The sequence below is a fragment of the Dermacentor andersoni genome, chromosome 5 (genome assembly GCF_023375885.2).
Source record: "Dermacentor andersoni chromosome 5, qqDerAnde1_hic_scaffold, whole genome shotgun sequence".
Lineage (NCBI taxonomy): Eukaryota > Metazoa > Arthropoda > Arachnida > Ixodida > Ixodidae > Dermacentor > Dermacentor andersoni.
Window position 1 is genome coordinate 131,456,381 of NC_092818.1, and position 27,463 is coordinate 131,483,843.

Consider the following 27,463-nt stretch of genomic DNA (forward strand, 5'->3'; position numbering starts at 1 on the left):
CTTGAGTGTAGCGCTGGCAGTTAGCTAGCATAGCATTTAGTTTTGAAGAAAACATAATGAACTAGACATCAATAAACAAAATATCCCGTGCAAGTTATCGCAAATGTCAATGATTTTTACAATAATCTATGCGGCATTGCTGAGCTTATTAGCAAAAAGAAAGCACAGCAGTTCTGGTTTTACCAATTGCAATATGAACACATATGGTACGATAGTGAACTTGTATTGTAATGTATAAAAACATTTGGGGGGGGGGGGGGGGGGCATACACATAGCACATTAAGCGTGCACAATCGCGAAACTGCTAAGGACATGTTCTTAAGGGTCCTTAAACGCAGGTCTTAGCCTTCTTTAATGACTTCATATTGTAAACATCCGTGTAGAGATTATTAATAAGTGTTGACACGTAGTGTAATCTGCTTTTTCTTTCTTATTAGTGTGCACTCGAGGTGCTGAAACACTTCCAGTTTTGCTAAGTTCAACTACATTTATTGTTTCACTTTTTGAACTGTTTGGCCATTATAATGACTTGTATATATCACATAGTCACGTAATTGATCCACATTAAATAGATCCAGAGCTTTCTAATACCAGAATAAGTGAACCGATATTGACTGCACATATCTTTATTATACTGACTTGATTTTTTTACGTATTTCAACATAACATTCCATAATATGTGATCCCGTATCTTGGGACTCACATTCCTAGGGAGCTATATATTAGCCTTCGTAAGTGCAGTGGTGTACTTGTTTTAATATGATATAGCTGGGAAGCTGCTGTTCGCATTTTTTTACATAGATAATCAACGTGAACGTGCCATGTTGTCAAATTATTCGCCTAAGTAATTTGCAAATTTGCCGTATTCAAGCTGCGTGCACGTACAGTTATAACAATTAGTTACACGCAGGTACAAAAGTACCGTGAAGTACAATTTCTCGAGATGATCGTGGGAGCACAGCAGCTTGGTCTTTGATGTTAGTGTTTTTGATACCATTGCGATAGTTTGTGTATATCAGACTGCAAATGCATTATGAAACTGCAGCGCTCACAATAAACGAGGCACAAAGCAAAGGTAACAGTGCGTGCTGCAGTTTCATAATTAATACCTACCGACTCGCCGAACTTTTAGTACCTTTACAGACTGCAAATTATTGGCTGCTTGTTGTAAGCTGGGACGTGATGTCATCAGTGCTATTTCGTTGACAAACTCAAGTAATTCTGAGTGCAGTAAGAGTTTTTATAGGTTGCTAACATACAGATTGAACAACGGAAGTCCCAATGAAGAGCTATGTTTTATACCATTATACTCAGTAGTTAGTACTTCACTCAACTGATAATCCATTCTCAAGGGTTCAGTTGCGGTTGGCCAAGTAGTTTTGAGACCACTTCGTAAATGAACCTCAAAATTCTAAACTTTTAATTTTACTGATCCGAATGCCACGGTCAAGAGTATCTAATGCTCTCAGTATATCTAAAAACAGCGTGAGTGCTTCCTCATCGATATCAGTTCGTGAATAACAGTCGGATAAGCTATCGAGCGGTGTAGTTGTACTTTGTTCTTTCTTGAATCCACGTCGGCTTTTCGCTAGCAGACTTTCTTTTTTAACTTTCTTTCACGCAGGCCTGATAATATATATCCTTTATCTTTCTGTGATTATACCAGTGGTAAAGCTCCTGTTTATTATATGCAGTAACGCTAATTTGCAGTATATGCAGTAACGGAATATTATATGCAGTAACGGAATAAATTTGAAAGGATGAAACGGGCTGACTTGTTCTGAACTGACTCAATGGTATATATGTGTTAATGCTTTTTGACCAGGGTCCCAAACTGATGACGCGCGCGCTAGCATGGGGTTAATTAGTGCTTTGTAGAACACAAATCGGGTGGAGCTTTAGAAAGATTTCTGCGTATGTAGCCAAATGATCTGTCTCCATTTCTACTGATGTGTTCAATATGCGCATGCCACGAAAGGTTATGGTTTAGTTGGATTACTAGATATTTATAGGAAGTCAAATGCTCAAGGTAGGTTTAATTGAAAGTATAGCCGAAAGGAGCAGGTGAGTTTGAGCGACGCGACACAGACATAATTTTGCATTTAGTGGGTTTTAAAAACATTAGCTGTTGTCAGCAGCAACTTCAGAGGTTATCTAGATCTGACTGAAGAATAGAGTTATTATGCTTATTAGTCATTTCACGGTGTAGAACGCAATCGTCTGCAAACAGTTTAATAGAACTGTGAATTACGGCAGGTAAGTCGTTAATAAAAATTAGGAAAAGTACCGGGGCCATGATGGAGCCTTGAGAAACACCTGACTTTACTGTCACGGTGCTTCACAGCACACACAGTCATCACTTCCTTCCTCTTTTCTTCTTTTTACTCCCCCTTTCCCCCACCCCCAGTGCAGAGTAGCGAACCGAACGCTCGTCTGGTTGACCTCCCTGCTTTTCCTCTCTTTGCTATCTCTCTCTCTCTCTCTTTCTATCTTATGCGGGCATACAAAATCATTAGCTGTTACAAGCGGGGTAGAGTTGGTCGGGAAACATTCTATCCATTTCAGAATATTAGGGTCACTATTAAGAGTACTCATTTTAGAAAGCAGTAAGTGATTAGACTTGATGAGACTAGATGACGAGGCCACGTTTGCGGACAGAATGCCGACTCGGTTGAATGCCGCGGTGCGGTTAGTTCTCTGACAGTTGTTAATGGAAATTGCATCAGAAATATGGTCACACGACAATTATGCATTAAAATGATTAAAAAAAAAACTTCATAAATGATCCCAGCAGTTAAACGAAAAATTAGATCGTAAATCTCAAAAGCAAAAATATTAATAGCACGTCTTCCCTAAAAGAAGTTCATTTTTATGTGTCCGTGTGAAACACGCCCTTGTAGTGCTTGGGCATGTTTGGCACGCATAAGCAGAGAGACAATAGACCGACAAATGAAGAGCTAACGCTGCTTCTTTCTTCAGTTTCATATCCAGGCTCGTTTGAATGAAGCGTAAGAAGAAAACGACCGAGAAAAAGGGAGGAGAAGGGGGAGGATAAAGCGAGGCAAATATTCGTTTGAAAATACCACAAGGCACCATCGGCTTTTCGGCGGAACCGATGTCCAACGCTGGTTGCCCTGAGAGCCACGTGCTCCGTGTTTCATGTAACACGTGCTCCGTGTTACATGTTGCGTCTTGCAAGAAAGTTTGCAAGACGCAACATGTAAAGCAAGGTATCTTAAACAGTAAGTAATACGGTGGTGAACAGCTGCTGAGGCGGGCATGTAAAACATGTCTGCCGCCGTTAGCAGGCCGGATTCAGGAAGTGAGTTTCCTTGTCATGTCGAAGCTTTCGTTATGACACCACTATGTGCTAACTACCAGGGCGAACAGCATTAAAATTTCATTGCCTGCTCTTTCAGGATTGCTTTCTTGTGCTTCAAAAAATGGAAATAGAAGCAATGTGCACGGATCTCTGACGCCTGCATCGTAACCCTGGTCTCTCTTACACAACCTTGTCGCCACTGAAGTTTCGCGCCGTAAGTTCACAAACCTCGGGCGTGCTTACTCTCCGCCCTAGCCCTATTATTTTCGCATAGAAGTGACGTTGATTTACGGACCCAACGAAACGAGGGGCGCGCAATTCATTCACACGGCTGCCGTGCACTATCTTTCTTTTTATTCACTTGATGCAAAGGGGTGGTATTAGTCTTGAGGAAATGAGACAGGCTGTTATAATAAATGGAAGCTCAGGCGTGCGTTCTGAATGTTTCCTTCCTCTTTTGTCACACAGAAGGAACTAGAGGCGAAAATTTTCAAAAATGATAGCGGTGTTTTTAGGTGCTCCCGAGATGCGATAATTCATGTCATTTCGCCTTTCAAGGTGTTTTCACTTTACTTTCCATTTTCGCTCTCTCTCTCTATCTCTTTGGCCTGCCCATACAGCTAGATACGCGGAGAGTGCATTTTTCGTGCGCATACAGTACATTTTTTCTCCTGCTACGAAAGAAGACGGATGTTTGCGATGCACATAAATAATGATAGCAGATTAAGCCACAATACGCAGTACTGCATATCCTCCCCTAAGTAGGGAAGAATAGAACTTTCAACGAAACCCAATAACGATAAAATAGTTCCGGCAGATAAACTCATAAAAAGGAAAAATCACTGCAATATTCAAGGCCTTTCCAGACCATCAACCACGTCAGCAGCATAGGCACAGGCCAGAGATGGAATTCTTCAGAAAAACCTAGGATTTCTTTAGTAATATTGCGACAGCAATTATATGAGCACTCCAGGCGCATTTTCGCCGTCGCCGTCGCCGTGGTGTTCCGTATAAAGTCTAATGCGATAACACCGTCGCCGTACGTCGCATGCTGTACGTGCGAGTGAAAGTACGCGAGGGAAGTCGATGATCCCGGCTCAATCTGGTGCGCGCGAAGGAAAGCGGAGAGGAGACGCGCCATCTGCCGTTGCGCGAAAGGGCGTAGGGAGATGGGAGGGAGGCATGGAGGGAGGCGGAGTTGTGCTCCGGCAGCAACTGCGCATTTCGTGACCGGGCGCAAGGGGAACTGACGATCGTGGCCCAATCTCGCGCACGATATTTGGAGGACAGCGGGAAGGCAGCGCGGGAGGGGAGGGGAGCGGCTTCGACTCCGCCAACAAGTGTGTACGTTGCGCGGCCGCGCGAGTTCGCGCGCGCCCTATCTTGGAAGAGGTCGGCAGACGGCTCATGACTTTGTGCGCGCTGCGTTCGCGCCGATCTTGCGTTGAAGCGACAGACCGCACAAAGGACACTTTGTTCGCTGCTGCCGCCGCGCTTGCTGACACCAGCGTTTTGACAGCGTCTTCGCGCTCAACGAGTGTCATGTATTTATGTTTGCTTGTGCGCGCTGACATGCTGCTTGTTAATTCAGTTAGTAAGCGAGTGTTTTCAAGTTTTTACGGCCGATAGGACTACTATCCCTACTTTGTATAGCTTTCTACTAATTTGCTATCGCAATCCATGCTTCGACTTCCGGGCGAAACTGCGACTCTTTTTTGTGAAGTGTTCGGATGTGCCCGTGCATGGTTCACACTTCTTCAATTCCTTCAAGTTCAACTTTATGCTTATCACTCCTGCTCGGTGTCCGGGCTTCCTTCCCCTAGTTTCGATGCTGGGACGTCCTTTGCTCGCTCCAACCGTCACTTCGGTAGTTGGCCAATATGACAGGAGCAGCATTCCTCAAACTCCGTCTACTCTGCCAGTTCACACTGGCTTTGTTTTCTTTGTGTGAATCGTTCACATCGACTCGGCAACGCCATTGGAGCACGCCAGGCATGACAACTGCTACATTACGTTGCCCACGTACGCCTTATTCGAGTGTTTGACTGTTCATCGCATTTGCCGTTGGACGTGTAGCTGAAGACCCGAACCACTGTGCTATCGAACACCACAGATTGTCGTGATTACGTAGACTTGGACGTTTGAATGCAGCGCCATGTCTTGTCTACAGATACAAATATGTGCTACCACTGACGTCGAGAAAGAGCAATACTTGGCGGAGCGGAAGACGTTCCCTTCCATTCGACAGCAACGATTGAGCACGCCAGACACGACAGCCTAACCACTCTTCTAAAAAGTTTGCTGCCTCTCCACTAAACTTTTTTCTCATTTTTATGCTCAGGCTGTGCCCGTACTTCATCAAGAAGGAATTATGTGTAATACAGAAAAAAAAAAAAAAAAAACGCGATTCGAGGGATGTAATTTGGTGCTACTTCTTTCGGTGGATTTCAGCTATCCGTGATACCCCGATGTTATGCATTTTACCAGTTTTAACGTGTTTTATTGCGATAGTGATTATACGGCTGCTCGAGCTGCATTCGTGCATTCGGCTGAGCCACCCCCTTTCTCATACTGGCTCACTGATGGTGCTTGGGTGGCTCGTGCGAGGCAGTCTCCAGAGACGCCGCGAGTGCTTTTGGCTGCAAAGACGAAGCGAAGTGGGCGAACGGTCAGTGCTACACTCAATCGAGTCGGTGGCGAAACAAGAACAAATTCAGCCTTCCGCTACTACAATGAGCATTGTGTGCAGGCAGCAGTAAGCGCACTAGCCTCGATACTGGGGGGGGGGGGGGGTTGCTATGGTGCTATTTTGTAAGTGTTCGCCTATTGGACGTGCGTATTTCATGTGCTGCTTAAGTTCTGATTGGCTGGGCTGGGGTACGCATCAGAATAAGACAGGCGCCCTCAGCCAATGAGCACTTCAGCAGCAGACAAAATGGAGATGTGCACTAGGTGGACACTTACAGAATAGCTCCCCTGAGCTACTGTACGTGTGCTCCGGTCCACGCTGGAAGGATAGACAAGTGTCTCAACGACACCGCCCGGCGCTTCTCTGCGGAGTGGGATGACCACACGTCCCTATTCACACTTCCTGCGATGGTGGGATCATTTTATATCGTCTACTAGTGGCCTGAGTCGCTGCGGTCACGATTTTTGTTTCATATTTCACTGACAACTCCCCTCATATACCTTGCGATGCTACTTCTTCTTTGTCCCTATTAGCTTTTGCTGTTGATGTATTACTGTTGCCCGTGTTATTTGCGACGGAACCCCTGTAGCACTTGAATTTTCAGTGCAGCCACTGCGCACAGTAATAGCACCCGATAGACAAAATCAATAGGTCGAAGCTCTCGGCGTAAATAGCAGACTAGAATACGGGGTTATCACTTTTAAATTATCCGGAATTTTTAGACATCGCCTATGGTAGATAGCACCATTTTTGTCCTTGAGCTGGAATATTCAAAGAGGCGGACGTTACTAGCAAGAGAAATCAAAGTACAAATTCAGGTAATTAACACGAACTCACTAATTAACTTCTTAATTAAATACAACACTGCAATATTGCGTTTTACGCATTGAAGCCGGTGAGTTTTCAAGACTTATCCAGTTGAACTTACTTTCCGATTTCGAGATATTCCCCAAAGCGGCGAGAGATAGATAGGCATTCCAGTTACTTTTGTGCTTCAATGCATAAAAGACCGTTTTGTTAAAAAAGTAATTGTAGCAAGAGTGCATCTCCAAACTCAAACTCAAAAGAGCGCATATCTGCAAACTGGTGTCATTCTGGCAATTCATTCTAAGTCGATACACCCTGCAAGCTCACCGGATACAATTAAAGATTGGTGTTCTCGTAGAACTAATGCCCATCGCTCTGAATAACACAGCGCAAGCACTAGAACTATGTTATCTACGACAGGCTATTAAAGAAAAGAAATAAAAGAAACTGAAAAATTATCACCCCGTAAAATAAGTGAATTGCTAACCGCGCACAGGTGTGCAGCACTCGGCAAACCGACGTTCCTGACCTTGGACGCTGTAACGTAAAGCTATTCCAGACTTTTCTATTCCAATTCTGCAATTTGAGCCCGCTGTGATTGGTCAAGAGCTTTTTTGGACCACCCCCACTTCGCCTGTCTGTCACGCGACGTCACGAAAACCGCGACAGCTCCCCATCTCATATGACGTGTACACACTGATCAGGCATGATTTGACCGAACAAAAGAAAATAGTGATTTCTTATTGAATGCCTTTGCTCCATTAGACCTCGGCTATTGTTTTCGGGTTGCACCCACGTCACCTGCCTGTCACGCGACGTCACAATACCACGAAAACTCACCGCGTCGAAGTGACGTGTACGCGTTAAAGATGCATTAATATGCCGAACAAAACTGAAAGAACATAGCATGGGATTATTTGCGTATAATAAAGCTTTCTGCGTGGCCGTGTAACGTTTTCGAGCACTTTCGGCGCGTTTACGACCTCGTTCTACCAACTCTTCTTTGCTGAGGATTCGTTTTAGTGTCATTGTTAAGCTTCCGTTGCATTGCATGCCACCGCAAGCTAAGTAAGGGAAAGCGGACCAATCGCAGACGCCGGCACCACCCTCTTCATGCGGTTATCGATTTTCAGTGCACTGTCTCGGCGCCATGAAATCCCTCTCCACTTGAGTGCGATCCTCGCCTCTTGTCAGCCAATAAGATAAGACATGCCGCTCAGTGTAGGCAATGTTATTTGTTCTTCAAGCAAACAAACGTGACCTCCTATGACCGAGGAGTGCGTTTGATTGGTCTGTTCAGACAGCCCTGAATGTGTGATCGCCCGATGCGTGCGTCGGAGGTAACGCAAATTTGACGTCAGGAGATTGGAATAAAAACATACTGGAATAGTTTTATGTTATAGGCCCCCTTGTCTTCGCAACTCGAATCGGGCAGTTGCTTTTTTATTGCCGGTGAATTTCGACGCATTCGCACAATTAATTTGAGTAAACAGTGACACTGAACTGCATAACAGTAAAACAACTTGGAGCTTGCAGGTAATGAGATTGATGTTTACTAAAAATTCGCGAAAGGCACTGACGGTGCGCCTCTTTTTATTATAGTGCACAGCTATGATCCAAGCACTTTGTTCGCTCAGGGCACCCGTCAAGAAGGTTCGAGCGGGCACGCGGGAATTCTTTGGCTATAATGTTCAATTTACGTATCGTCGCATATGTCGCCATCGCGTCGTCGTTGCACATAGCTGGTCGAGCCCACACATAATTGCAGGAGTACTGCACAAAGTTGTATGAGTTGTGGGGAGTGGTAGGGTAGTAAGTGCTGTCGTAGCAAGAGTTGAAAGCCGTAAGAGCCGCTGAACTTAACAACAAAAGCACAGAGTGTGGAGCTAAGTGTCGTTGTGCCTGGGTCGCGAAATTTTATTTCCTTTCGATAAGCTCTGTACGTTGTGAGAGAGTGTCCTTGAGGAAAAAAAAAAGAAAGCCGCGTCTTGCTCCTCAGCCCGGCGTGTCCGGCTTGTTGAGAGGCTTCGGCACGTTTTTGGGCTTGTGCCGATCAGCGATGCTGCGGACGGCATGCGTGCTGAGTGTGTCGCGCCTCCGACGACGGGGGCCGCTAGAGCGGCGCTGGTGGCGGCGGTCAAAGCTCGTCTGCGCTGGCGACGACGACGACGAAGTGACCGCACTTCCCGGCTCGTCCACGTCCGCTCTTCCAAGCGATGATCCCTGGCTGCTCAGTTCCAGGTGCTGTAAGGTACGTTAGAAGCAAATCAACAATGACGTAATAATAATAATAATAATAATAATAATAATAATAATAATAATAATAATAATAAGAAGAAGAAGAAGAAGAAGAAGAAGAAGAAGAAGAAGAAGAACGTTAGATAAATTATTGATTGATTTATTTATACTTTCCTGAGGCCTTTCAATTATTGCTTCATTATGTACATATTAGAACAGCATGTCGTTACATGTATAAGCAGGCATAGACAGAAAACGCCTGCTTGTGCAGCCATCAATAAAAATTTTGAAGTCACTGCACACGTGAGTAGTTTTGTTGCGATAGCAATTATATAGACACTCCTGGCGAATTATCGCCGTCGCCGTTGACGTGGGCGTCGGCGTTGGTGTGGTAGTCGATATGGATTCTTTGCTATGCCAGATAGATGACATATTATTGAAACACCAGTTTCATCAAAGTCCACACCATGTTTCATGGTCTCGACTGATTTATTCATCAGAATTTCGGCAATTGCAGAGCTAAATAACAGTCATTTAACATTTCATTCGTATAAGTGTACGTCTTTTGTCCCAAAACATTAAAAAAGCAAAAAAAAAATATTTGGGCCCATATTCACATAAGATGATGCAATTTCACTGGCACCGGCGCCGGTGCTCTTTCCGGATCCACTGTTTCACTGAGCACTGACTAATGCCGGCAGCTTTCCTTCAGTTTCATTCAACCTCCTTGCTCTCATCCAGTCTCATCTCGTCCAGCGGAGAAGTGCGACGCCTGTTATGCCACTAGCGGCCCTCATAACGCCAGCGTTCTCGGACGGTTGGTAGCTGTCATGATGCTGTTTCTTCTGCCCAGCATATGTTTACTTGGGCGCTGCTTCAAGTCCCTGCCGCACCCGCATACAGTTACGACACCACCAGATGAGTTCAAGCACAAGGCTGAACTTTTCTATCACTGTGAATGCTTCGCCCGACCAATTTTTATCGCAGGCACAATATACTTGAGCACCTGTACTAAGTTCACTGCTTCCAAGCCACGAATTATGAAAGCGGTAGTGCTCCTTACACTCCTGAGTTGTTTTCGCTATCCTAAATTCTACAATACCCAGCCAAGTACTAGAAATAAATTTTATTTAAAGCGATAGGAATACATCTTGTCCCAGGGATTAGGGGCCCATGGAACATTACGTATTCTTCAAGTGACAGTTAAATGTGCATTCCACTTATTAGGTCTACGTGCAACTCTTGATCTGGAATTTCCGCTAGGTGACGTGGTGGCTGCATCAAATAACTAGGCCGTATTTCCGATGTTGGTGCCTGTGATGATATTACTGACATGCTTGTGACTTGTGTTATAGGGTGTGCAGTGTTTGTTTTATTGGGTGTTATCTGTTTTGATCTGATCTTCTTTCTGAGTAGTGTTCGGGACTACGGAACTTCGCGTTATTAAGGAGACGTGTCTTTGTATTTTTATTCACCTAACAATAAATAAATGGTACTATTATTCTTGTAACGGGCGTCGAAGTGTGTACTTCATATGCTTTTCACTACAGTTTACAAATCCAGCCTTGGCATGCAGTCTTTATTCCAATTTTAGAGAGATGTTTTCTTCTTTGCAACGTTATGCACGGCGAAAAAAAAAAAAGGAGTTTTAACCGTACTGTTCGGCCCAAGACTTCGGTTGCCGCACATACGTGTTGTACTACAGGTGCTAATTTCAATCTTGGAATCAAATATCATCGGGTTATCTTTTACAGCACATAAAAAAAAAAAATACTAACATGCTCACATTTTGCGCTGTCACCGCGCGTGCAAGTGCCTTAGAGTCTATAGAAGATGGTGTATCTACTGTATCTTTGCTTTGACGCTTAATACTGGCGTTTACTCGACGCAAAGCGCTTTGGAAGCTATACGGCGATGCAAGCAGCACTGTCGCTGATCTGGCTAAATATAGCAGGAATGGTATGTAGATGATAATACTCGAAGGCCAGTATACTCCAACTTAAGGCACACACTGAAATTTGCGAAGGAGTAAGAGGAAGCTAACGCTCTAACAGAAGAAGCAGTCAACGCGTTATAAAAGCATGATCTTAACCTTTAATCCCCACGGACCTCTCTCGATAATCCTGGAGCCATGACAGTCCGGGTCATGTATCGGTCTTCGTCCGCATAGTAAGCCTCCAGGCCCATGTCCTGGAACAGTTCTGTGCACGAGACAATAAAGAGAGTCTGATAAGCGGATTTTATAAAGCGACATTTGAAACTTGCTTTGAGGTGCGCGGGATTTTAGAGCACTGACGCCATGCTTGAAATTTGACGCTTCCGTCGGGAACCACGTTGAACAATCCATTCAAACACAACGAGTGCCACTCTTTGCTTGACCCGATTCGACTTTGAACGGATGGGCCGTCAGCCGACCAGCGTTAAGTCACAACTGCAAGCATCCCGGGCATTTACTCCTAGTTAGTGCAAGGAGAATGAAAAAGACAATAGAGACACCCACAAGAAAGCGGTGACGTTGAGCGCTGTGATGCCATACCGTGTATGAAAAAAAAAACAGCCATCCCTAGATGTTCAGATGTTTAGATGTTGTCTGTTGTTCATGAATGGAGAAAGTAACTAAACTGCAGAAAGAAGTACCAAAGTGAAGCCAGTGTAATGGAACCAACCCTAAAAAGTTCTGGCAAATTATCTCTCCGAACCGCGACAGTAATCACATTTTTTTACATGATAGCGACCATGTGCCCCTTCCAGACAATGAGTGTCCTTCATGCTTCAACACATATTTTTCATCTATATTTAGCATTGAAGATCACTCCACCCTACCTGACGTTCCCGATTTAGACTATCAGTACATGACACCCATCGACATTACTATCGACGGCATTGTATCTCTTATAAACAACCTTAAGTTATCTAATTCTTGTGGCATCGATGAGATTAATTCCAAAATACTAAAGAACACTGTTATGACTTCTAGCAAAATACTGTATCACATTCTCAAACAGTCACTAACTTCAGGAGCGCTCCCGTCAGATTGGAAGATTGCCAAAGTAGTGCCCATATTCAAAAACGGTGACAGATACTCACCAGATAACTACCGGCCAATTTCGCTCACGTGTATTTGTTGTAAAATGCTCGAACATATAATAGCTTCTCATATATACAACCATCTGGAATCAAACAACTTTTTTTTCACTAATCAGCACGGGTTCAGGAAGGGTTTGTCATGTGAGACACAGCTTTTAGAATTTACGACTGACCTGCATTTAGACATGGACCATAATGTACAGATTGATAGCATATTCCTTGACTTCTCCAAGGCGTTTGATCGCGTAGCCCATTGCCGCCTAATTTCAAAGTTAAATGCACTAAGATTAGATTCACTGACACTAACTTGGCTGCGGAACTTTCTTTCTAATCGCCGACAATTTACTATCGTTAACAACCTTTCTTCGCCCCTTTCCTATGTCACTTCCGGCGTGCCACAAGGTAGCGTTCTTGGGCCGCTACTATTCTTAATATACATTAACGATCTTCCTAATAACTTAACATCCCGAGTGCGAATATTCGCAGATGACTGCATTATTTACCGCCCTATAACCAGCCCCGATGACCACCTCATTCTTCAAAACGACCTTCAGCTCATATTGGATTGGTGTAACACTTGGTTAATGAATCTTAATTCGTCTAAATGCAAAGTAATGTCTTTCACCCGTAAACACTCAATCTCTTCCTTCCAATATAACGTAAATAATAAACCAATTTCTGTAGCTACTTCCTATAAATACTTAGGCATTAATCTCGCACCAAGCCTTTCCTGGGCCCATCACATTACTACTATATGTGCTAATGCTTCAAGATCACTGGGGTACTTACGCCGAAATCTACGAAATTCGCCCTCTAACATCCGTAAGCTAGCTTATCAGACGTTTGTTCGCCCCCAGCTCGAATTTGCCTCCCCAATCTGGTCACCCCATCATAACAACCTAATCAGCTTATTAGAATCAATTCAAAATAGGGCCGCCAGGTTTATCTCGCGTAACTACACTTACAATTCAAGCATCTCACAAATAAAACTTGATATTTCACTTGAGCCACTAAGTACTCGACGCGATTTTGCACTCATATCATTATTTCACAAGTACGTTCATGCGGATAGAAAATCTTCTTTACGGCTTGAAGTCGCACCTTTCACATCTCGCAGATTACATAATCACCTCAGCTTCACACGCATCTACGGGAACACACATGCATTCAACTGGTCCGCGCTTCCTCGTGCCATTCGATTGTGGAACGCTCTTCCTGATTTCATCGTCTCCGAACCTAATCCCGATAAATTCCGCCAGCTCATCATTTCATATTCCACCGCGTAACTTCAATAAAGTGCAGGATGCTTTTTTTCCTTTTTTTTCCAGTTATGTGCTCTCTTCTTTATGAGCTCATTTCGCTTATTATTCTTGTATTCTTTAGTATTGTTTAGTATTTGTACTGGAGTGGCAACATTATTTTTCATTGTTTATTAAAAAAACTGTATCGTTTGTTTTTTTCTAATATGTACACTCCAGACCTTGTTATGTTGTACCATGCTTTTAATACTTGTATAAGATAGGCATATATTTTTTTTTCACTGTCAATTAATAATGTATGTCTATTATGTTTTTTATATGTTCTATATACACTGTTAATATTACTGTAACGCCCCCCTTACCCAATGCCTCATACGAGGCCTGTAAGGACATTGTTAAATAAAAAAATAAAAAATAAATAAATAATACGCGTTCAAATAACGTAAGTGTGGGCACACGGATACAAAACATTATGAAGTAACGGACACTGAAGTAAAAATGACAACTGCTGGCCCACGGCCCCAGTTCCCCAAGACAACCGTAATGTCAGTTTATCTAAACCACATATGAGAAAGCGTATAAAGAAACTGAAAGATAAAAGAAATAGGAAACTAAAGAAAAAGTTAGTGACGTTCCACTTCGTGAACGCGGGTGACGCACAAGCGTATGAATGCTACAGCGCACACGAAGCTATCGGCCTTCGGTACCCCTAGACGCCTATATAGATACTGTCCGCATCGCAGACCACTTTCAACATAGGGTTCGCACGGCCGCGCCGTACGCAGCAGCCGCCCTAGTAGAACGCCCTACTTACGCGTGCGCGTAAAAAGAATTGCGCAGGAAATATCGACGATGTTAGTTTGTGTAAGTGTATTGCCGAACGCTTCTAGAAGGCTAGTCAAGCGGATTCGCCATATGTGCGTTATGTTCAGCGGCGCGAGCGCCGGCTGCTATAAACTTCTGCCGCAGCTGCCACAGAGGGAGGAGGCAGTGGGAGAAGGGGAGGGCTGTCCTTGAGTGCTTCGTCACAGCATCTAAACGTTCAGACGCCCCAAAGCACTCGCGCGACAGCACATGAGTTTCAATGAACTATAATAGCTGGCGTTCAGCTGTGAATGCACCCCTAAAATCGGTTGCACGAGAGCACGAAGCCAGTAGACCACGTGCGCTTTGCATCGGTGCCCTTGAATTAGCTGTGAAAACTCGACGCGCGCGACTGCCACCAACCACCACGAAAACGGGAGAAAGCCCTATGGCTATTCATGTTAAAGAGTAAAAAAAAATTATGGGGTTTTATGTGCCACAGCCACTTTCTGATTATGAGGCGCGCCGTAGTGGGGGGGGACTCCGGAAATTTCGACCACCTGCAGGTGGTCGAAATTCTTTAACGTGCACGTTCTCTAACGTGCACTAAAATCTTAGTACACGGGTGCTCTCGCCTGCATCGAAATGCGGCCGCCGTGGCCGGGATTCGATCCCGCGAACTCGTGCTTTGCAGCCCAACACCATAGCCACTAATCAACCACGGCGGGTAAAGAGTAAAGCGTTGCAGCAGTTCTGCAAAAGAGCGTGGAAGCTCCTACGTGTAACGGAAACAGCGCGTTCTCAAGAGGCGTAAGAGTGTTCAGTGACCTCTGTGCACATAAAGGCCTGAATAAGCGCCCCACAGTTCCTTTTTTCTTCCGACAAGGGGACTCGCCTTTCCTAACCCTCTGCTGCATGCTGCATAAGCTGACGCAAATAACGACATGTGTAAATATGGGTGCTTCTAAAGTTCGCCGACGAACCATGATACCTACATTGTCAAAATTTTCTGGAACAGTAGCGGATCTCGTTGCTCGTAATGAAGAATTGAAGACCCCACTTTCCTGTGTGAATCCACCATACTCGCCGAGGTAGCAGATGCAGCAACTTGCAGGATCATCTATACCCTTACGCATTTTCGAGTGAATTCTAAACGCGTTGATAAATCCTCATGGGCGTGCATGCGTTCATAATTTTATTGGAACCAGCCCTATTTGCAATTTATAATCGTATTACATGGCATAAGATGACGCTTGGCACCGCGGTTATACGTCCGTATTCGCCACGGTAGATAGTGGCTATGCCGTAGCGCTGCTGAGATGAAGGTCGCGGGTTCGATCCTGGCCGAAGCAGGCCGCATTACGATGGAGGCGGGATGCAAGAAAGCGTCTTTGCCATGTATTGAGTGCGCGTTAAGGAAACCTGGGTGGTCGAAATTAATTCGGAGCCCCCCACTACGCCGTGCCTCATAATTGGATGGTGGTTTAGACCCGTAAAACACAAGAAATCAGTTATATGTCCGCTGCCGTAAATGTTCTCTTTGATACTAACTTTAGTATTGGTAAAAATATACAAAGAAAAGCAAGTTAATGCGGTTGTTACCAATATTTAAGGTAAATAAATAGCGCCAGTTACATTAGAATTATGAAAATGTGCACCATTATTAAGTTACCTTTTTATATACGCTCAGTCATGTCCCGCATACGTTATATATAAGGGGAAAGTTGTTGCGAACATTTCCGACTTACTTAAGTGGAACGGTGTTTCAAGTAAAATCGCGCAATATATTGTCACGCAGTAGTGACGGTGAAGAAGGCAGCAAAACTGTGAACGACGAAACTAGCGCTTTATTGGGCGAACTTGTGCCCTCAAAAACAGGCTTCGCTAAATGAACTACGATCGCGACGAACACAGTCGACGATCGTCGAGAATCTGATCAGCGGATCAAGTGCGTCGGCTTTTATACATGAGTGATCGAAGGTTCGGAGTAATCGATGGTGCCCGCGTTTCTTTCAGAAAGTACTACACAATTCGCGTGGCGCCTGCATGCAATCAGATCACAGAAGGTTCGGGGACAACAACGGATAGAACCATCGTTAAAATTTGAGAAGCTTCCGATACAGGCAGGCGCATCCTGCACTGAGCTATAACATTTGTTGGACGGTGAAACGCGGTCGCCCGATAAACAAGTACACATGTCAATATGTAACGACATTCAAAATATGAGATTTTTTTTTTTACTTTTTATATAGTCATGATGAAGATGTGATGTTTTGTTCCAGTGAAATAGGCCCCTCTTTAAGTACTTGGGACGGTATACCGCATACTTTAACTCCAGGTAGAGGCGTGAGGAACAATGCTACGGATAATATATTCCATTTTCTACCTAGCAGGCAACGCTGCGACAGCTACGCAAGTAGTTCCGACATGGAAGTCTCCCTCCGCGCATTTTGCAGTGCAGTGGTTCTTGATCCACAACATGTTCTACGAAACAAATACTTCATATATTGCAACTACAACTGGTGGACGCAAGGTTATGTAGAACCACATATTACTTGCGCACATTTGTGCTTCTAGTAGGCGACGCAATATGTGTTGGGGAGGAGAGCATGTGATGCACTGTGGCCACTGGTCGCAGAAAGATGTTAGTCCGCTCGTTTGGCGGTAGATAAGTTTAGCTTTCCCACACTTTTCATTGTCCTATTTCACATGTAAAAGTGCGAGTCTTAATTCTTACGTCGAATAACATGACTCATACCTAATGCCTATCATTCATGTGTCACGCACTTTTTTTTTTTATTGAAGTGAATATTAGGAGAGGTTGGCGCCTTTATGGTGGCACCGGCTACTCCTTGTCACTTGGCAAAGGAAACAAATTTGCGTAAAAAGAGAGAATAGCGACACGAAATATGGCACTCAATAGAACACTGGATGAATAAAAAATATACAGTCCAACAGTACATCAGTCGCAAAGTTCTGTGCATTAGTTCAGTCCACGTACGCATATATAAAGTCAGATATTTTGTACAGCCGAAACACACAACACATGTAATGCACTGCAAGTACAGAACAGAATTATACATATTGCGTAAAATTTGCGATCACCACATAAACCAATTATGAACCACAGACAACGCTTGTGTTACTCATTTAGCGTATTCGGATCATCTGATACCTAATATTTTCCCAAAATGCTGGTGTCCTCTAAAAACTTTTTCAGAGCAAGAAGCGCTCTTTTTTGAAGGCCCGCAGTTGGCCATGGGCCAAGTATCTTTTTTAGAGTAAATGGTCTTCTGTCTAACATCAACAAATTTGCTTGCAGTACCCTTCTTTGTGGGTCGTATTTCGTGCACTCGAGAAGAAGATGATTCACATCTTCGTCTGGATGGCCACAAGAACACTGCGGACTAGAGACACGTTTTATCCTGTACAAGAAGTGCTTTGTAAATGCAGTACCAAGACGCAGGCGGTGTACCAACGTTTCAAATTTTCTGTTGTCCCTTAGATTTTCCGGCATTGATAAGTTTATACATGGGTCTATAAAGTATAACTCCGAGTTTTTAGTTTGCTGATCAAACCAGGTAGTTTTGCTGAGGCGACAAGACATCTGCCTCAGAAGCAGACGGACTTCACTACGCAATAGAGGAAGCTTGGTTGTCTCCGCGTTATTGTGCGCTCGATTCGCAGCTGCGTCCGCTGCAGTATTACCAGGAATATTGCAGTGCCCAGGTACCCACTGGAATGCAATTACGTGGTTCATTGCGCTTGCTTTTGTAAGTTCTTTGAGTGTCTCATACAATAGCGAAGTGTTCAAAGAATTTTTCTTATTGCTCTGTAGTAATGTGAGAGCGGCTTGCGAATCGCTAAATATAACCCATTTTTGCGAATGTTTTTCTGATGTTATGAAACGCAAAGCACAAAGGATTGCAAACAGTTCTGCCACGGTGGAAGATGTCTCTCGGGATAATTTAAATGTTTGCTCTAGCGCTAAATGTGGAATGACGAATGCTGAAGTCGAGGAATTTTTATGACACGAACCATCTGTATAACCGTGGATGTACTGGGGATATAAGGAGTAAATTTGGAAGAGTGCCAGTTGTTGTGCGGCTACTATGAACATGTCTCTCTTAGATATAATCCCTTCAACAGATAATTCTATTTCAGGACATGTTAACATCCAGGGAGTGTAACAAACATCCACTTTGAATAATTCAAATCTTGGTAATAATGCTTTATGTTCTCGAACAACATCGTGAATTTTGCTTCTGTTTCTTTCGGTAAGCGCAAGGTTTAATGAATGCTTCTCGTGTTGGGTTAAGATACGATAAATATGTCGGCATGTTTCAACCGCTCGTATGACTGGAAATGGTGGGTGACGAGCTTCAGCAATTACTAAAGAACTAGAGGTCGCCTGCGGAACCCCAAGACACACTCGCAGCCCTCTTGCCAGTAAACGTTGAAGACGTTCCTCAGAAGTTTGCGATAAACCATGGAGAATAGGTGCCGAGTAAGCAAATTTTTTGTTTTATGAGTGCGTTATGAACCTGTAATAGTGAAGAGACTGATCCCCCCCCCACGTTGTGCCAGCGAGTCGCCGAAGTACGTTTATTACTCCATTGGTCTGCTTTTCAACTGCGCGGATGTGTGAAGCTTATGTAAGCTGGCGGTCAAGAATAACTCCAAGGAATTTATGCTCTTTCACAAACATCAAAATTTGCCCATTAAGCGTAAGTTGGAAATTATTTAGCTGTCGTCTAGTGAAAGGAAGTACAGCTGTCTTTGCGTATGAAAGACTCATGCCTCTTTCTTTTAAGAAGGTGTCGATATTATCAAGACCCTCTTGCAGCGTCGTTTGAATGTCTTGTATATGAGATACAGAGGCCCATATGCAGATGTCATCTGCGTACAGAGAATACTGTGGACCAGACGGGAGTTTTAGTGGCAAGCCTGCCATGACACAGTTGAATAAAAACGGACTGAGAACAGTGCCCTGCGGAACGCCCTGCGTGATGCTGTGATAATTACTCTCTCCTTCGATTGTTTCCATAAATATTTTTCTGTCTTTTAGGAAATTTGATACCCATCGCAGTGCTCGACCATGTAGGCCAAGATCTAACATACGTGCAAGGATGTGTATGTGACTTACAGTGTCGAATGCCTTTGAACATACGTGCAAAGATGTGTATGTGACTTACAGTGTCGAATGCTCTTTGAATGTCTAAAAATACTGCTACTGTCACATTTCCGCAACTTGGTTCATGTTCGACGCATGTGGCAATGTCTAATACTGAATCCATTGTACACCGATTTTGTCGAAAACCGGTCATGTAATTGGAAAACACATTTGTGTGTTCACACCACCACTGCAGTCGACGGTCTATCATCTTCTCCATTAGTTTGGAAAAACAGCTTGTGAGACTGACGGGTCGGTAGGAGTCAAGACAAAGGGGAGTCTTTCCTGGTTTTAGAACTGGAATTACCCGGGCTAATTTCCATGAATCAGGAAGAGTCTCTCTTATCCAGATATCATTAAATATATCCAAAAGAGCCATTCTTCCTATTGGATCTAGGTTCTTTAACATCATATACGTGACGCCATCTGGGCCTGCGGTTGTCTTTGTGCGGCATGACGAAAGAGCACATTTCAATTCCTTTAGACTAAACTGACAGTCAAGTTGAGGATGTTGAGACATAAAGCACGCACGAACTTTTTGTTCTACTAGGGTTGTCGAACTTGTAGATTGTAGGCAAGTAAGCGGAATTCCTGGTCTGGATATAAGTTGACAGAATTCGTCAGCAACAGATATTTCCGGAGTGCTTCGAGCTACGGCAAGGGCTCGGAAGGGATGGCTCTGGGTAACTGGACCACTAAAAGATCGGACAACTGACCATATTCTGGGAACTGGAGTAAACGGAGACAACAACGTGCAGTATTCTCGCCACCTTCTCGTACCTAATTTTTGTAAGCGTCTGCGAGAAGTTGACCGAACTTTCTGTGTCATCTTGTAGTCATCCAGCTTTCCACTGCGGCGGTAAGCCCGTTCTGCGCGTCTTCTAATTGCTCTTAGACATTCATATTCCCCGTCGACTGCAGCGTATTCATTTGGAACAGCGACTTGTTTTGTGCAGATCTCGTAAGACTCACACAATATATTTGCAATACTTTGAAAGCTCAGATTTTCACCCAATGAGTTACTTAAATGGTGTCGAAAACTTTGCCAATTAGTATATTTTGAGTAGCGCCGGGTACCCTCACTCCGTATTTGGCGATGTTTTACCAGGATCGGAAAATGATCACTACCGTGCGTTTCTATGTCCGTTGACCATTCAACGCCATCAAGAAGGTCTTGTGAGCAGAGCGTAACATCTATACAGCTTGAGTAACGAAACCACCGCAAGAACGTTACAGAGCTGTCATTTAACACGATCAGATTACTTTTTTCTGCGGCAGACTCTATGATGCTTCCACGGGAATCGTTAAATTCACTGCCCAGATGACGTTATGTGCGTTGAAATCCCCCCAAACCAGCACATGTGAGTTTGCGATACCAAACACATTCACCAAGCTGTCAACTGATATTTTGCTAGCACATTGTAGGTACGCACTACTTTTTGGTAACGGACGCGAACAGGGAGAGAAGTCTCTCTAGTCTTCGAAGTGTTGCCGGCTGCTTATGAAATGGCCCATGTCTGTACAAGTATGTGGGACACTGTTCCGGATAGTAGTGGCTATTTCACTTAAACACAGTTCATATATTTGTTGTTATGTGCATTTAAAACGTAAAAAAATCTCATAAATGCAAGGCTGTTACACATATTCTAGAATTTTATGTGGAATATCGTTCCACTAATATAAGTAGAAAAAATATATTTTTAAAATTCGACTTAAAGCTGGAAGCCATGTAGAACAAGATTAAGACGACCTGTGAACCTTGAAACCTGGTATGACCTTATGATGATCTTGTGATCAATGCTGTGACGATACTGTACACTCACCGCCTTATTTAACCCTAACACGTCTTACGCGCCTTTTTGAAGTTCTTGCGGAGGATGTTGAAGGTTTCCGGATGGTTTTCTTGAATATGCTAGCTTAATGCGTCTTCGAAAAGATTCTATGTTGGCTGGTTACTTACTGCGTTTGTGAAACGTACGCCGTTGTAAATGTGTGTTCATCTTTCGGACTAAATTTGAGGTGATTTTACCTGTGAAATTTTGTCGACATCTGATGTAGGCTACTTTCGATGTTTATTATAAAGTTTAGAACCAGTCTGTGCGCCCTGTTTTCATTGCGAGCAATGCTCTATACGGGGTGATAATTTTTTAAAGTTTTATGGAATTTTACAAATCGCCTGCAGTCGAATGCATAATTCTTGTCCTTGAGCTGGATTATTCGGAAAGGCAGACATTACTAGGAGGAGAAATCGAAACTCTTATTCGACTAATTAATAAAAATTCACTAAAATACTTCTTGATGAATTACTTTATGGCACCTATTGCAATTTGCGAATTTTATCCGGTGAGCTTTCAAGACGTATCCGCTTGAAACGAATTTCCAGGATGACATCAGTTTCGAGATGTTACTTCCCAAAGTGTGGGCCGAAATACATGGGCGTTGCAGTTGCTTCTGCTTCAATGTGTGAAAGAGCGCTTTGTAAAAAGTCAAGTAGAACAACACTATTTTTACGGCGAGTTTGATTGCGCATATCTACAAACTGGGGTGTCATTCTGGAAATTCATGCAATGTGGATACGCGTCGCAAGCTCAGCGGCTACAATTAGTAAATTGCAATATATGTGCCTTTACGTAACTAATTAGGAAGTAAATTAGCGGATTTTTGTTAAGTAGCTGCATTTCCATTTCGATTTCTCGTGCTATTAAAGTCCGCCTCTTCCAGTAATGCAACTCAAGGACAAGAATTATGCTACCAGCCACAGGCAATCTTGGAAAATTACATAAAAAAATAGAACGATCACGCTATGAAACCAGGAAATCATCCGCCGTGGTTGCTCAGTGGCTATGGTGTTAGGCTGCTGAGCACGAGGTCACGGGATCGAATCCCGGCCACAGCGGCCGCATTTCGATAGAGGCGAAATGCGAAAACACCCGTTTACTTAGATTTGGGTGCACGTTAAAGATCCCCAGATGGTCGAAATTTCCGGAGTCCTCCACTACGGCGTGCCTCATAATCAGAAAGTGTTTTTGGCACGTAAAACCCCATAATTTTTTTTTAACGAGGAAATAGTCTGGCGTATGTTTCTGCGCCTTTCATCTGGCGCTCCTTTTATTCCCAATTGTTATGATTCTCCTATTGTAATTCATCTACAAGACGAAGACCCACTCAAGCGATCTCAACTTATTCCTGTCGTACTGATGCCCACTGCATCTTACGCTTGGAAATTTCTTAACCTTGTAATACTTAACCCTCTGTCACGCTCAATTAAGCTTACATTGCCTCGGCACCCATTTTGTTGCTCAAAAAGGCCACGGGTTATCTGCACAACGCATTGCATGACTTGCGCAATTGATCCCTCTTAATTCCAACTAAAGTATGAGCCGCCTACGTTTCTAATCGATACTTTCTAATTCATACTTACGTCTTTCTATCCCTTAACGCTACGTCTATAATTTTTCGTTGCATTGCTTCTTGTCCGATACTTAATTGTCATTCAAGTTTTTTAGTTTATCAGTTGCGACTCCGCAGTGAAATACATTAGCTCTTTAGGATATCGGTGATCTGCCGTCCATGACTTCGGGGTGCTTTCAATATGCGCAGCCACCTAATACTAATTGTTTGCATATTTTTTCATCTTCATTTTTTTGTTTGTTAGTGGAGCCTACATATTTCAAATACCTGCAAGATAAGTGGCTGCTAACGCTACCCAGTATTTCTCCGTCTGTGCATTCACTGGAACTGTAGTGTCCAGTCACAATTATCGGCGCTAACTAAAGTTCGCGCTCACGTCTGCTAATAATCACCGCCCTGCGAGCATCCTGCGAGCGGAAGGCAAAAACGCTCGCGTACCATGCTATGTGTGTATCTTAAACAACCATGGGTGGTCAAAGTAATTGCGAAACCGCCGTAACGACGGCGTTCCTGATAACCCACTGTGCAGTTTTGGGACGTGAAACCACACAACTCGTAATCGCGTTCATTCACGCAGTGAAACTCTAAATCATTTACACTCACGGAGACTCACACGCATCGATTGACAGCCATGCTCACGTGCACTCACGTTTTTGGGGACCTTAAAACAGGGCGAAATGGTGGGAGACCTTACAGAGAACGACGTAGACATAGCGCTGTGTCTGGGTCTTTCTTAGTCTGATCTCCCGTCGTTTTGTATTGCTTTAAGATCTCCAGGTATGTCGTACCAACGCTCCGAAGCTCCCACATACTCACTTTCATCGTCAGGTACATCGGCACCCTACGCACGCACTCACCCACATTCAAACGTCCGCTCACACCCGTCGTCACTCAAACTTACACTAAAATTGATCGTGAGCAAATAAGAGCAAGCGCGCTCCCAACAGGTGTACGGTAAAAGAAGTGCCACGACTGACCGTCGGCGCCTTGGGCGAATCCAATCAGGAACACCGTGAACACGATGACCACGACCAAGGGAGTGAGCAGGTCGCGGTCCGCGGCATCTAGCGGCGGCAGGGTGCCCCGTTCCGGGGCGGCGCCCTGCACGGTGCCCAGGCCCAGCCAGGGCGCCGCCCGGCGCATGAAGTCCGCTGATGGCCGCCGCCGCCGACGCCGGATGAGTCCGCCTCCATCGGGTTGGCCGCGATCAGAGCCGCGCCAGCAGGCGCCGGTGCCTTCCTCGTCGTCTTCTACGGCTCGCAGAGCGTCGGCTATCGACATGCTGAAGCGTGCACATTGATGATGATGATGATGATGATGATGATGAAGCCTCAATTAATGGCACAAACCCACTATGGGGGACAGGCCACGAATCGGGTGGTAATATGATTGAAAAATAAAATTATTTAGTTAATAAATAAATAACATAAAAGGGAAATAAATGAACAAACCGAGATGAAAAATAAACTGTTAATGCATGAGATAAAGTAGTGATCAATACGATAGTCAGCCTTCCTTGATAGGAATACTAACAAAAGCTTGTTACTGTAATACATAAAGTAAAGGACATACTTAAACGTGAGCAAGTTAAATTTTGAATAATAATAATAATAATAATAATAATAATAATAATAATAATAATAATAATAATAATAATAATAATAATAATAATAATTTAACTGTGAATTGTGCCTTACTTTGTCAATTTTCTAAATTTAAGTAGAAGTAAATCAATTGTAGAAACTACGAAATATTAATAAGGTGGTCTTTTTGTGTCGCATAGCAAATTATAAATGGCTAGGCAAACGCTCCTGTGTCTGTATCCTAATACTGTTGTTCCAAGGGAGAGTATAACAGTACTGCTTAAAGGCAATCCTAGATTTTGAAGCGAAATTTTGAGACATTGTTTTCCATGGGTAGAAAACTGCCGACACGATAATAAAGAAAATGATCTATGAATTCTAGCTCATTGCAGAGGTAGCATAAAGGGGACGCAGCCAGACTACACCTGTGCAAGTAAAAATGAAGCGTTGGAATACTGCAACGGGGGGGGGAGGGCAGTCTTGTAAATGAAACTTCGAATTGCCGGTTAAGACACCATTGTTGGTTCCAAGAATCATTTAGGTGCATAAAATCTGTACATTTTGCTAATGACAGGGCTTTTCTGACTTCGGTCCTAGAAAACTGCTGGCTGCAGTGATGTGTGCAGCTGCCGGCAGCACAGATATCACCAGACTTATTAAAGAAGCTCGTGCTAAGGAATCGGCTATTTCATTATTATGAATGTCTCGGTGGCCTGGGACCCATACTAAACGAACTAAACTTAAGTGAGGCGGAGCTAATGTGTAAACATGTTCAATGCTGTCGATTTGTAGACGAAATAGGTGTGCTGCATACATTTAGAGAATCTGTGACGATAATAACTTTTGTAGTATGAAGGGGTAATTTCTGCAAGGCAAGAACTATTGCCAGAAGTTCGGCCTGAAAATTGGCCGAATGTGGCGTCCCTGCGCCTCTTTCTCATCCTGGAAAATCTCCTTGTTCTCCAATTCACTGTTATACCGTAGATATGGAAACAAAAGCATAGGCACAAATGAATAAAACATTAAGGGAAGGGCCGGGAACTAACAATGGGAAGCGGCATGACGGCTGCCTCCTCAAGAAAGAGAGGGCCGAACAAGTATTGGAGGAAGATGAGTAGGCGAACATTTCCTAAAAGCACTTTCAAGAAGTACCGCTTCGACGACTTGGATTGGAGTCTTTCATGCCTGACATAATCTCTATGGGCGCCTCCATGCCTGTTACACTACACTGTAGGATGCTTGCTCAGCCGTGGAAGAGTCTCTGCTTATTTAAGGATATGCTTACTTAAAGTACGGGCCTGGCCTATATGCTCTTGTGGACCATACTGCTTGCTATATATTTTACATCCTCCTCCTCTCGTCATCGTCACGCATCATGCCCCTCTTTCTTTCCCTCTTTCCTCCCTCTTTCTTTCTCTCCTCCCCTTACCCCAGCGCAGAGCATAGGTTGCAAACAATAACCCTTATTGAATAGTTCATGTGAAATGCCGAGGGTTCTTTTTTTTTTTTTTAGACGTCGCAAGCTCACTCAGATCACGAGGTTTCACGATCAGACGAGGACAACCTGCTTTTCAGATTTCACCTGTTCTTGAGCGTCCGACAACGCCAATGCATTGATAGCACCTTTGAGACGCTCATACATATCTTACGTGCCTTGAGGTAGCCTACACACCTTACCTACATAATATCAAGGGTTCATCCGCTGCTTTCATTCTCTGTAGTACACCAGATGCACCTGTACAACATTTGCTCCTTGAGTGTCCGCCATACATTCGAGAGCGAGACAACTTGTGAAGCCATCATAATAGGCTGGGAAGGCGTCTGTTACCTGTAGTCAGGGTCCCTGGTCTTGCCCGCACAAGCATACACGCTCTCACAGCAATTTGTAGCTTTCTAGTCGATAGTTGCCTACTACAGTTTCTTTTACTCATGATTAATTGTGAATGCGTTCGTAACCTGACTTAATGCCCACTCGTGTGAATTTGCGCCATATTTTTTTTCGTTTTTTTTTGGTGGCACGTACCGTCAATGGTCTGTACGACGTGTTTTACTTTGCGCTGTGCTTAAGGTTCTTTCTTGCTCTGCTTTTCGGGTACGACTGCACACATTTTCTGGCGATGTGCTATGTGATAGGACATTCGCCTTGTTACGGACATATCGCGCTCTACGCACTCGGTATTACAGGCTATGCGTGAGCAATGGAATGCTTTATTCCTGCGATATTTTTCATTTGTGACTTTCTTTTCTTTCTTCACGTTTCTTAATCTTCGTGATTTATTTTTGCTGTTTAGGATAGCCGGCCCATCGGTGGCGTGTTTTCGCAACATCTCGACATGCAATAAAAAAACGACGCAGATCATCTAGTGCGCACTTGGGGCTATTTAGGAGAATAATTGAGATTATTTATATAAAATTGCGGCTAATGTAAGAAATGTGTTTCTACACAACCAATTTTTTGAGACAACATTCTTGAGATGGATAATGCCCACTATACTACATGGTAGTACAATCTTTTACAGGATCTATCCGTTCGTTACGGGACATTCGGATACCTGGACACTACCATTACAAAAGGTTCCTAACGAGCAGAAGTTTTCCTTAATGAATTACTAACACATTGTCAAATAAGTTACTCGATGACGCAATCGTACTTCCGGAAGATGTGCTCAGCGGCGCCTTCTTCATTGTTCAAATTAAATCTTTGCGGACGCAGCATAGAACCAGCAATGTTCCATTTCGTCTACATATACGGATGTACAGGATGTACAAACATATCATACTGCTTCGCCTTGCAAAGTTACAGAAGCTGTAGGTGGTGTGGTTCGTAGGGAGAAATTTATCCAAATGGGCTCATCAGATTTTATTTCAACAACTGCCCTAAAAATAAATGCTTGCTGTTTTGCAGGAAAGATGTTTTTTGCGGATGTCAGCGTCTAACTGAATGGACGATGAGTTGCCATCAGCAGAGAATATAAGTTCTTAGGTATAATTCTTGAAATCACGCATTTGTGCGCCGTTTTAAATGTTAAAAAAAGTAATCGAAAGCATTGAGAATATTGAACATCCTGCTTCATCGCAAATTGTAACAGC

General features: G+C 43.7%; 1 protein-coding gene across 1 annotated transcript; it reads right to left on the bottom strand.

Moving 5' to 3' along the window:
* Window positions 1–8,709: 8,709 nt before the first annotated feature.
* Window positions 8,710–24,086, bottom strand: LOC126531179 (uncharacterized). The gene is made up of 3 exons (XM_050178606.2): window positions 23,768–24,086; window positions 11,166–11,257; window positions 8,710–9,062 (listed from the first exon to the last, which is right to left on the bottom strand). The coding sequence occupies exons 1-3, from the start codon at window positions 24,069–24,071 to the stop codon at window positions 8,814–8,816; spliced, it is 645 nt and encodes a 214-aa protein (XP_050034563.1). The 5' UTR covers window positions 24,072–24,086; the 3' UTR covers window positions 8,710–8,813.
* Window positions 24,087–27,463: the final 3,377 nt, after the last annotated feature.

Bases quoted from the DNA above. Each gene is read 5' to 3' on its own strand.
- LOC126531179 (XM_050178606.2), bottom strand. From the start codon at position 24,071: ATGTCGATAGCCGACGCTCTGCGAGCCGTAGAAGACGACGAGGAAGGC. The intron at 11,258-23,767 runs GTCAGTCGTGGC...TCTCGTGCACAG, and splicing joins ATTCGCCCAAGGCGCCGACG to AACTGTTCCAGGACATGGGC. The intron at 9,063-11,165 runs GTCCGTGGGGAT...CGTACCTTACAG, and splicing joins CTCCAGGATTATCGAGAGAG to CACCTGGAACTGAGCAGCCA.